Consider the following 12,754-nt stretch of genomic DNA (forward strand, 5'->3'; position numbering starts at 1 on the left):
GCTTATTGTTCAATCCATGGCCAGCTCAGGGGATGATGAGTTATTCATCTAAGTGAAACAAAGAGAGCAATAAACCTTTTTTTCCCTATGGATTTAGCATGGTATGAGGAAGAAAAATGTCCTGAACTGAATTGGTTCTAGACCAAGAGCACTTTTACCAACCACAGTTCTTGCAGCCCATGTCTCAGCAGCCAGGCCTTACGGAGAGCATTGTATGGACAGTCACGATGAACACAGTCTATCCTGGTATTCTTTCTGTCACAGTGGTCAACAGTGGCTACCAATAGGACAACAGTAGGTGTGAGCCAAGCAGCGGGAGGGGCACAGAACCACAGCATCACAGAAGCACAGAACTGTAGTCTTTCAGCAGCCTTTCAGACCGAGGTCCAGTGAATGCTCTCACTGTAATTCCAGCCTTCTCTTAAAACAGACAAAGTGGGTTTCACTGCTGTCTGGAGAAGGACTCTGTTTCAGTGCCTGTTTTGTTCTCTTTTATGAACTCCGCAGGGCAGCTCAGTGCACAGTGTGCATAGACACACCAGCTGCCAAAGAGCACAACCAAACACGTCCAGAGCTGAATGCAAACTAAAGGAAATTTAGAATTCAGACATGCAAAAGCACTGAATGCTTAGTATTTGTAGAGCTTTGTTTGTTTGATTGCTTGCTGTTACAGAAAATACAAGTTACCTAGTGATGGGATTTTGGCACTTTGGAAGTAGGAACTTCTGTCCAAGAGTGATGAGGTTTGATGGCAGTGAGAGTATTTGTAAGGCTGAGGCATGAGGTGGTCCCACACTCTCAGTACCCAAACCACAGCCTGGCTAAATCCAAATGCTTTTTTCTAATCCTTTAGTAGTATTCTGTGGTCAAATTACTGTTTGCTAGTGCAGGCCTGATTTGCTGCTGAATTTTTGAAGGGGACAGATGTAGGTAACAACAACCTCTGCACACTTGAGAGAAGAGAGAGGCGGAAGAATTGTATGACTTGTCAGCCTTGACAAACACTGTTTCATTAATATGCAGCAACCATAGGCAGAGGACTAAAGTAAGTCTTCAGAGAACAACCCAATAAAGCCAGTCAGTGGAGGGCAGGGAAATATGCGTGGTGCCTAATGCCAAAAACAGCTGTAGGAAATGCTTCCCACAACTGCTGTTTCGTTTCAGATCAGCAGCACTTGCTTCATTCTTCTTGCATCTGCCTGAAAAGTCCTTCTTCTCCTCTCATAGCAGCAACGCAGTACTTCATAGAATCATAGAACCACAGAATGGCCCGGGTTGAAAAGGACCATCTGTATGTGGTACTAAGGAAGGTGGTTAGTGTGGCAGTATTGGTGAGGCAATATTGGTGGTAGGTGGATGGTTGGACTAGTTAATCTTGGAGGTCTTTTCCAATTTGGTAATTCTATGACTCTATGACACAAGATTGGGCATCTGGAGCAGCAAAGACAAAGTATTAACTCCCCCTGCCACCTCACCTGCATCTACCCACCCTGTTGTGCCCATGGCAGGAGCATGAGCTGCCCTTCTGCTAGGTTTCAACAGCAGGGCTGTAGGGGAACACGTGTGAGAGTCTTGGCTTCATTCCCATGAGTATAACAAAGAAGATGGGTAAATAAGAGAGCAAATGACAAGAGCAAGTTATGAGTTGTCCAGAACCATACCCAGAGGGATTTTGAAAGTCTCCCTTCCTGAAGATCTTCCAAAGCCTCTTGGACATGGCACTGGGCACCCTGCTCTGGGTGTCCCTGCTGGAGCTGAGGTTGGACAAGATGGACACAGGTCCATCCGACCTCAGCCGTTCTGACTGTAAGTCACAATGCATGGGGGGCTTTGGGGAGGTGACAGCTACCAAAGCTCGGACAAGTTCTTGCAGACAGGCCTCTGAGAGCTGTTTTAGTGATTCATGCCTCCGTTGGCACAACCATCCCAGCTAGTGGCTCGGCTGCAGGCTACCAAACTGTCAGAAGAAGGGGCTGCTGTGCTTAGCCACCTGCCCTCAAAAGGTTGATGAAAAAAGCAGCTCTGAACAACAGAGTCAGTCTCCTGGGGAACAGTAGGATCTGCTTTTCTGGGGCTTTATCTATGTGTCAGAGGCAGGTCAGTGTGTTTTGAGGGATCAGATATTCCTGAGACTCTTATGACATATTTCTACTAGCCAGGTGCTTAAAGTAGATACTTACTGCTTCTTCTAAGTCCATTACAGACTAACTTCAGCAGGAACACCTGCCAGTGGATTGTGTGGCCAGAGTGATGTCTGTGCTTGCAGTACCCAAATGAGCGCAGAAAACAGCATTGAAACTTATCTGGTATGGCTCAGTGCAAATGCTCAAGGTCCTCAGTAACTGAAGGATGGTGTGGCACAGAAATGTGGACAAGGGGATCAACCTTTGGGAAGTGCTTTGAGATCCTGAGATAAAAGTCACATCTGCGTTAGCTAGTAGTAGCTAGCTAAAGGCATTCATTAAAGATATTAGGAGGTGGTTTCTAATCACCAGAAACACGAGATTTTCAAGTCTCTGGAAACTTGTGGTATTTTTTCTGTAAGAGAAGTGGAAGTAAAGACAGTTTGAAGATAGCACTTGATGGCCTCTCTGAGATAATAGCATTAATGTTCCTCAGGTTCCAATTGCTGTTTTTAGCAGTCCTCTTCTGCTCTCCACCAATAGAGAGGAGAACACACGCATTTCCTGCACCAGGAAGGGCTGCCCTGCACTCAGACAGAATGCCAGAAGAAGCTGAAATTCATTTAATACATGGGAAATCTGTAACGTTTTCTCTAGTGATGTTCTGGGGTCAAACTTTCCAGGGCAACCTGCTGTAGGGAACCTAATGTAGTGAGAAGGATGGACTCCATGATCTCCAGAGGTTCTTCCAACTCCTACAATTCTGTGATTCTGTGATTCAAGAGTCTTGGCTTCCTTATACCTATCACAGAAAGAGGCTTTGTGAATATGCTGTGCTGTCAGCTTTGAAAAAGTCATCATCACATTCACTTGCATCAGTTCAGCTTAAATGCTTAGGAAGGTGGGGAATGGTCTGCCTTCAGAGCACCGATGCTGAGCAGCACCACGTCCTGCTGCAGTTGGAGCAGGAGGAAAATGAGAAGGTCCAGCAGTGGCACAGAATCTTGAGTAATTCTTGTATCACTTAGGATTGTGACAATAAAGTGCTGCCTTGAAGTCCCCATTCAGCAGACATTTCCCTTGATTGCCTTAAGGACAGAGAGGAGAGGGACAGAAGTAAGAATGAAAGCTGGAAGGGGGAAACCGCACGTGACATCAAGTGCAAGAAAGGCTTTATTCTCCCCTGAGAACTGTTCAGAATAACACAAGCTGCCAGACACAGGCTGGCATCATCTTTGGTCCCTTTCAAGGTCTCTGCCTAATTCTATGTGAAGGAAATTAATAAAATACTATTAGAAATAGTGAATTAATACTTATGAATTCACAGATCTTAAGATAATTTTCATAGGCCAGCTGTCCTGGAATATTTTTCAGGAGTTACAAGAAGACAGAAACAGTATCGCCAGTAGGAATGATTTTGCTTTTGAATACAAATAGCAATCTTCAGAAATCATGAAAATTGCAGAGGCAACCACTCAAAGTTTTGGAGATCATAGTCACATAATCTTAAAATCACAGAATGGTTTGGGTCGGAACACAAAGCCCACCCAGCCCCAACCCCTGCCATGGGCTGGCGTTCCCCACCGGCTCAGGCTCCCAGCCTGGCCTTGAGCACCTCCAGGGATGGGGCACCACAGCTCTCAGGGCAGCTGTGCCAGGGCCTCACCACCATCTGAGTAAAGAATTCCTTCCTAACATCTAATCTAAATCTCCTCTCTTAGTCAGAAGCCATTCCCCTCGTCTCTATCACCATTACACTGTGTAAAAAGTCAGTCCCTCCTGCTTGTAAGCTCCTTTCAAGTACTGGAAGGCTGCAACGAAGTCTCCCCGCAGCCTTCTCTTCTCCAAGCTGAACAAGCCCTGTCTCCATAGGAGAGGTGCTCCAGGCTTTTGATCATCTTTGTGGCCCTCCTCTGGATGCGCTCCAACTGCTCCACATATTTCCTGTACTGGGGCGCCAGGCCTGGCACAGTACTGCAGACGGGGCCTCTCAAGAGCTGAGTAGATGGGAACAATTCCTATGTCTCTCCCTGCTGCCACCCCTCTGTTGACGCAGCCCAGAACACAGTTGACCTTCTGGGCTGCAAGCGCACGCTGCTGGTTCATGTCCAGTTTTTTGTCCACTAGAATCCCCAATTCTTTCTCTGTAGGGCTTCTCTCAGGGAGTTCTTCTCTCATATACCTGGGATTGCCCAACACAACCACAATACCTTCCTCAAAGCCTTGCTGAACCTTATGAGGTTCTCATGTTCTCACTTTTTGAGTCTGCCCAGGTCCCTCTGGACGTCATCCCCTCCTTCTATTGTATCAACTGCACCACTCAGGTTGGTGTCATCAGCAAACTTGCTGAGGGAGCACTCCCTCCCACTGTGTATGTCATTGATAAAGATCCAACTCTAAGGACTGTATGATTCTTTGATTCTACACTGAAGAGCACCAGTTCCAAGGTGGTCCTCTGGGAACACCACTCATGGCCAGCCCCCACCCGGACATACAGCCATATAGCCATTGACGACAGCCCTCTGGCTGTGACCATCCAACCAATTATTTATCCAGCAAATTGTCCAGCCTTCAAATCCGTATCTCTCCAATTTAGAGATAAGATGTGGTACAAGACCATTTCACAAGTCCAGGTAGATGATATCAGTTGCCCTTCCTACCCACCCAGAGATGCCAGCACTAACTTCACCTGTGTGACCTTAATGGATTCATTTTACAGATGCATTCTCTAGTCAAAAAATGATCCTATAATCATACAGTAACAGAATGGTTTGAGTCATCCAATTCCAACCCTCTGCTATGTCCATGGCCCTTTCCAGCCTGGTCTTGCCCCTTGGCTGTGATTGATCTTGTAAGAAGCAGAGGGGTTTTCTTATAGACTTCTCCAAGGCTTGGTGGATGTGGTGGACCACAAACTGACACTGCACAAGTGTGGATTAAAACAGCTTTAAAAATGAGTCTGTAGAGACTTATAGTGCAAATATGGAGATGGATATGGGATGATGTAGGAATGAACATGTCTGAAAGCTCCAAAGGAAACACAGCCAGACTTTAAAGAAAGATCTCTACGGATAACCAAAGACATGACTGACAACAGTCAGAGCTCTTACCTTGGGGTAAAGACATGGCCCCAGCACAGGGTAGCTGCCAGGGGAAGACCAGTGTTCAGATGGCCACAGGACCACAGCAGAACGGCTGTAGGGTCATAGCATGTCACATGTAGCATTTCTCCTCCTTCACCCCAACAGGAAGACATTTGGTAACTATAAAGATACTGAAAACAAGGGAAGAAAGCAGGTGTGGCTTTGCATGAGTTAGGAAATCTAGTTCTTGTCAACCAAAAGGCACCCAAGAAGTATAGCAAGGAGCCTGTAGGCAGCATCTCTGGAGCAATGTGCCACAGGAGAGAGCCTGGCCAGGTCACCTGAACATAGCACTTGGGAATGTATGTGGAACTGGGAAAAATCAACTTGCTTAGAAAGTCAGATAAAGCTACAAGACCTTCCATAATACCCCACAGCGGACTATGATGCTTTACATTACCAATGGAGAAGAAGAGCCTTCCAAGAGCATCCTCATGGTGCCCAGAGCAACCACCTCTTCTCACACCAGAGTTCCTGTCAGGCTTCCTCTTGATAATCTGCCCATCAAAAGCCAGCTACCAAACCATCTCTCTGATGGTTCCATGCTGGATGTGGCTCTGGGCAGCCTGGTCTAGTGGTTGGCAACTGTGCCCAGGGCAGGGGGCTTGAAACTTTGAGGTCCTTTTCAACCCAGGCCATTCTGTGATTCTATGGTTATTCCAAAGCATTGCCCATTAATAAAACCAACATACAGCACAAAGCATGGCTGCAGCAGGCATAAGTGCACAAAGGAAAAAATGAAAGATAATCTCCACATTGCACATTTATCTTGTTTTCTCATAACTCAGACTGTCTCTCCACACTCATCCAGGGAGCACATGAATGCTGTGTAATGACTTTATTCATGACTTCATTTACATTTTAAAAGAACCTTCTGATCTGCAACAGAACTGAGGTATGATATTCCTCATGAAGCCTAGAAGCCTGATTCAAATTGCCCAGGACACAATGTTTCTGGAATACTTTGCATTCTGCCGTACTTCATGTGCTCAGAGCACAACCCCTGCTGATTTCAGCAGCAGCAATGAATGCAAGATGTTCATCTAGAATCCCAAATCAGATATAAGGAAAATGAAGACAATGCTGATCAGAAATCGCCCTGTAGCACATAAAGGACTTTGTAGCTCAGTGTATTATGTACAGTTTAGAAGGGCATAGTTTCTAGAACTTCACCTGTGAGCTTGCTCCTTCCCTGTCTGCTTAGGTTCTCTCTCTCCAAAATTGCTGGACCTGTGCACCAGTTCAGGCCCAGATCAGGCTGTTCAGGTTCACTGGCCATCATCTGCCCAACCCACTTTTCTTTTTGCCAGGTCCATCCCTCCAAGACTTTGTAATGAAATCAGCTCCGGTGCTTCTTACAGCCTCTCTGTGCCTGGACCCAGAAGGTCATAGACAGAGCCTGAAGAAGGGTTTTCCACATAGAATCCTGTAGCTGTGGGAGCTCTGCTCAGACCCACCAGAGTCCCTGTCAGGGAAGGAGCTAACACTGCCATGGGCATCTGAGCGTTTGTTTGCTGGCAAGTTTCTGTTTTGTGTTATGACAAATTTCTGTATGCAATTGTTTAAGGAAGCAAACTGCATCTACGGAAGGTGAGTCTTAAAATGGCCAAAGGTTACCTTCATCTTCAGAAAGACCATCTTCCTGAGTTCAGACTCTCGTTCCAAACAGAGCTAAGGAACAAGGATGTAGCTGCAAAATCTGTTGTAGCATTTGGATGTGAGTGAAAACAACTCCATTATACTTAGTGAATGGGAAGAAAAGACTTCTGACATAAAACACAACTCAGCCCAAACAGTTCCAGCTTGGCAAAGCTGTATTTAAGCACAAGGGTGGCAGAGCATCACTTGCATCGCTCTACTGCTTGTCCACTCATCACTGCTCATCAGCTCTGATCAAGACTAAACCTGCAATTCCTCTCGCAGCAGAAGCTTCCTCAGATGGAGCTCTGGACCTTCAGCAAGTCCAGAGGATGAAGGGTCATAGAATCATTAATGATGGAAAACACCTTTAAGATCATCTAGTCCAACTGCCAACCCTTCCCCACCATGCCCACTAACGTGTCCCCCTGTCCCTGCCAAACACCAGACTTAGTGATACCCAAAGGTTTATTTATCTGAATCTGCTGCCACAGGATGTGAAGGGTGGCTGAAGGGCTCTGCACACTGGGGACCTTTTGTCGTGAGCACTAATGGAGTGAATGGGAAAAATTTCTCCTCAGAAAGTGTGGTGAGGCACTGGCACAGGCTGCCCAGGGAGGTGGGGATTTACTGGCCCTGGAGGAGCTCAAGAAACATGGAGACGTGGCACTGAGGGATGTGGTGTGTGGCCACAGTGGGATGGGCTGGTGGTTGGACATGGTGATCTTAGAGGTCTTTTCCAACATTAAGGATTCTATGATAAAGAATGGCAACAGCCCCTGGAGCACTTGGGTGTGAAAAACCCACACAAGACTTAAAATGATTTCAGAGTAAGTTTATTAGAGGACACTGGGGAATAAATATTTTTTCTCTTTCCTTTTTTTTTTTCTTTCCACTTTTAGTCATTAATAACAAAGCTTTTTCTCACTTCTCTGCTGGCCATCACAAGCTGAACTTGGAACAGGCACTGCCATGTGACATCAAGGGCTAATTGCTGCAGCACAAAAAAAGTGACCGTTTCCATGTGCAATACAAGACAACGTTTTCTTGAATGCTCTTTTGTTTGTCTTGTTCAGATTCTAATATTTTTTGCTAAGAACATTAAGTTCCGCAATCTACACCAGAGAGCTGCAGTCATATCAATTTCTTAATGGCTGTCCATGAAAGACACATCTCACCAATCTTTAAATGCACTAAAATTGCTCATTCACAAGAGGATATCTTGCAAAAATCTTCCTCTTTTGTTACTTGCTATCACAGATATCATTACAGAAGTTTATTTATGAACTGGTTCCAGTGAGCTCAGTTGGGATCATCACTGGGAACATCTTAGCTGGGATGAAATATCCCACGTGTCTGATCTGAGAAATTCCCAGGTGCTTTACAGGGGAAGAGAGCAACACTACTAAGGTAAGAAGTCACACTGCAGGATTCTTCAATCACCACCTGGTAACAGCATAGAGATGCTCTGAACAAAAGCACCTCATCCAGGCTGGATGGGGCTCTGAGCACCAGATGAAGCTGTAGGTGTTTCTCCTCACTGCAGAGGAGTTGGACTCAATGGCCTTTCAACGTTCCTTCCAACACAAACCACTCTATGATTCTCTGATTAACAGGTCCCAATCCCAACTCAAATTAACCATCAGTGCTCCAATCATGGACAATATGTTTAAAGTTCTCAGGCTTTAGGTCTCTATTTGAATTAAAGCTTTATGAATATTTATGCCTGTTTCACGAAGGTACAGTTCTGTGTGATTTAGCGCTGGTAACTGACGCAGAGCTAACAGGTTGTTGTTTGCCAATCTATTTACACAAATAGCCATCACATTTTCTTCAACCCTACCTTAGGAAGAGTGCTTGTGATGTAAAAGACAGCTCTAATTTCCAATGGCTGTTTATAATCCCTCCACCTCTCTGAAGATATTTTCACAAATGGGAGAAAAAAATTCAAACCAGCAACCTCTGTCTCTGTATATCTACTTGTCTGTGTGCTGCTACTGAGAGACTGAAAGGATGAAGGCTTAACGTCAGACTGCTGCTTGAGTGTTCAAATACCAGCAAAGCACACAAATGGCCCCAGTGGTACACACTCGGTCATGCAAATAACAGAGACACATGCAGAGAACCCCTCCTGCCAGCAGACCCAAAGTCAGCTTGACAAAGACAGAAAGCAAGCTCATTCCTGGCAAGGCTTTGCTTTCTTCCCTTTGGAGTCTCCATTCCATTAACATCAGTTTCACACTACCAGCTGTGGAGCTGGGCTTTTCAGTACAACCACAGGAGTTGGCACAGTCTCTGCTTAGGCCAGGGTTCCACATCCTCCCACTTGCCTAGATCCAGTCAAACCTACGTGCGGTCTGTATCCATCTCCCAGGGCCACTATTTAGCTCGCAGCTACTATGGGCTCAACTGCAGAGATGTCCATCTTTCCTAAGTGGCTGATGGAGGCTGAGGCAGGGACATGAGAGACCTGCAGCCTCTTGAAGAGGCTGTTTTCAGGCCACACCATTCGGTAGGAAGGGACCGTGGAGGGAAGCCTCTGTTCTGCAAGGCTCGGAGGTTTTCTGCAGATGTTGAGCAAAGCCTTCAGTTCTGCCCGGAAGCTGTCATTAAGCCAGCAGTAGATGAAGGGGTTGTAGCAGGTGCTGCTCATTGCAAGCCAGTGAAAGGCGAAGTAAAGGGCATTGTTGGAGCGGATGGTTTGGCTGGAGAGCAGGACGACGTAGCAATTTAAGGGAAACCAGCAGATGGCAAAGAGGATGACAACGAGCATCAACATCTTTATAGTCTTCTTATTCTTTTTGCGAAGGGCGAAGTACTGCTCGGTGGTGACATCCCCAATGACATTGCGCAGCCAGAGCTTCTTGGCCACTGTCGTGTAGGCAGCGGAGATGATCAGCAGGGGCAGGACGTAGAGCAAAACGAAGGTCGTTAAGTCGAGGTACTTCCAGAAGAGGTCAGCTGGCTCAGGGAAGTCTGGGATGCACAGGCACCGAGTGACTTCCTCACTGCAAAGGGAGAAATATCCAGAACCACAGAACAGTTTGGGTTGGAAGGGACCTCAAAGCCCACCCAAATGCCAACGTATAGAAATAGAACGACTGGCACAGTTCCTGAACTTCGTGTTTTAATTTGTATGATTAGGGCGATAGAATAAATATTAAAAAAATAAAATAAAATAGAAGAGGATGTCAGCCATCACAAATGGAAATTGATGTAAATTACAAACTAGCCCCCTTTCTGGGTAACCTCAATGTGAGTTCAGGGCTTTCAATAGAAAATTCCAGTGCGTAGCCATAGGGAACTTGGCCTCCGGTGAGACTAGAGGAAAATACACCAACATAGGAAAATCATCCTTACCTGTATTCAAAAGTAAAGAGTTTTTGGTAGATAGCATGTGGGAGGGAAAAACAAGCTGCCATGACCCAAATTACAGAGATGTAGATAATGCCTTTTGCCATAGGTAAGCGAGGTTTCAGAGGGTGCATTATGACCTGTTCAAAACAAACTAACGTTCAGGCTCGTGTCATTTCAGGAAATAATTGTATCAATTTTTTGTAGGCTTCCATTCTTATATCTATTACTAGGCACGGACATTCAGCATGCAAACTGTGCTGCCTCCTCTCAGCTCTCACTGCCTACAAGTTGCACATGAATATCTGAAATAATCCAGGAGTAAGGAAAGGCAGATCCCAGTCCGACCCTTGAACATTGGTATTTTAGTCTGAGTGACAAAAACAGGGCATCACTGGCATCAGTGAGCCTTACACACGTATTCATTCCCAGATTCTGTTTGCTTAAAAGTAAATTAAGGATGGAGGCATAGTCTGCCTCAGTGACCAGAGGTCCATGGGGTTGTGAAGTAGCCAGAGCTCCTCAGAATGTTTCTGATAATGGGAACAGCTAGATGTTAGCAAGTGAAAAATATCACCACCAGCAGCCTGCTTTGTGTGTGTTTGGGGTGAATCCAACCTGGTAACACATGACTGCTCCCAGACTCGATCCCTCTAGCAGCAGCAGCTCTGCCCTGCTCATGACAAACACCAACCCTCTGCATCTCATGTGGAGTGAAATGTCCCAGGGCTGCCTGACACCAAGCAGGACATACCCACACCCACAGCACTGGGGCCAAAGAAGCCTCCCACATGGGACAGCTGCCTGCGTGAATTCCTATCAGACCTTATGACTTCATCTTGGCCTGAGTGCGACTGGATGACCATCTGCAGAGTTCCTGTCCCCAGCTGGGAGTGCACACGTCCCACCTCACTGCAGGTGTGGAGCTGTTCTCATCTAACAGCAAAGAGCTGCTCTACCACACTGTCAGCCCTTCATGCATCTTACATTAATCTGAGAGCTGAGAAGGGAAGGACATGGGATCACACTCTCTCATTTTAATCACACCCTTCCAAGCTTTCCTGCTCTCTGCTCCAGTGAGTTCTCACCTGGTGCCTGTCCACGGCAATGGCTGTGAGGGTCAGAGCAGAAACGTGGAGCGAGCAGTACTGCGCGAACCTACTGACATGGCACATCCCCTTCCCAAATATCCACGTGCTGTTCACAAAACGAGCCTGGAATCAGAATGACATTAGCACTTGTGCCTGTACCCACATGCTTATTAAATTCCTCCCATGGGGAACCTGCCTTAGCAGGGGGAAGCACCAGATGAGCTCCAGAGGTCCCTTCTAACACCTATGATTCCACCTCCGGCACAAAACTACTTCTGCTGTGTAAAAATGCCTTAAAATTGCAGTTTCTTTCTGCCTTGAATCGTTGCCAGACTGCTGAGGCTACTAAAACTACTTCAGTATCTTTATGGCACATTCTCTGTGTCCCAGCAGGTCACCCCAATGCACCGAGCTGCAGCCACAGCCCCCCCAGCAAGAAAGGCCTCTGTCCCCATCTTACCAGTGTAAAAGGCGTGTTGAGAAGCGTGATCATGATGTCAGCCACGGCCAGGTTGACAATGAACAGACTGGTGGCAGAACGCAGGCGTTTGCTCTTGATGATGACGTGGCAGACCAGGACGTTGCCGAAGAGGGAGAAGATGATGATGATGGAATACGCCGCGATGAGCAGAGCTTTGGCCACCACATGCTGCGAGTCTGCTCCGTGCCGGCTCCTGCCCACAAAGCTCTGCCAGTCGGCCAGCGTGTCGTTATCCCATGGAAAGAACCCCGAGATGTTTGGGATTTCCAACATCTCCTCAAGACTTCCGTTGAGGGGGAACTTTCCTGAGGTCGGGAAGGTGTTCACGAAGTAGGGGAGGGAGAGCCAAACAAAACAGGAGAACATCTCTGGCAGGCTGCTGTGTGCTTCCCCAGGGGAAATAACTCACTCAGGGCAGTGCTGTGGCTGGGCACACATTGCTACCAGTGATGCACTGGCATAGCTAGGGGAGCGGGGCTCCTCTCTCTCCCGCTCAGCTCCTCATCACTTTTCTCCTCCAGAGGAGCTCTGTGTCTTCGCACAAGCTCCCAGCCAGCATTCCTGCCCATTGGGCTGCATAGCATTATTTCTGCTCTGACGTGCTGCAGTTCTGCACAATTACACTCCCCTCAGGCGTCACTCCAAGACAATCACAGCTGCACTCTGTACAGCAGGCAAAATCTGTCTCTTTGGTTCTCAGCATCCTTCCTTAAGAGCAGCACTGCTCATGCTGATTTGGTGCTGCTTATGCACCAACAATGTGTACAGGGGCTGTGCTGTCTTCCAGGCCACATTTCAAAAAGAAGTTCAGCTTTACCAGATCAACAGGAGAGTTCCAGCCTATTTCACATCACTACAAACTAGCATGGAACAGGGGCACAGCACAGAAAGTCACGCACACACATACTGGTGAAAATACATGCA

At 46.8% G+C, this 12,754-nt stretch overlaps 1 protein-coding gene across 1 annotated transcript; it reads right to left on the reverse strand.

Annotated features, from left to right (window-relative positions):
- Positions 1–9,287: 9,287 nt before the first annotated feature.
- GPR83 (G protein-coupled receptor 83) lies at positions 9,288–12,196 on the reverse strand. Its single transcript, XM_042862610.1, has 4 exons — positions 11,810–12,196; positions 11,347–11,472; positions 10,265–10,398; positions 9,288–9,912 (listed from the first exon to the last, which is right to left on the reverse strand). The coding sequence occupies exons 1-4, from the start codon at positions 12,194–12,196 to the stop codon at positions 9,288–9,290; spliced, it is 1,272 nt and encodes a 423-aa protein (XP_042718544.1).
- Positions 12,197–12,754: the final 558 nt, after the last annotated feature.

This window comes from Lagopus leucura, unplaced genomic scaffold, assembly GCF_019238085.1.
Source record: "Lagopus leucura isolate 7727_CA_CO unplaced genomic scaffold, USGS_WTPT01 Super-Scaffold_702, whole genome shotgun sequence".
Taxonomy (NCBI): domain Eukaryota; kingdom Metazoa; phylum Chordata; class Aves; order Galliformes; family Phasianidae; genus Lagopus; species Lagopus leucura.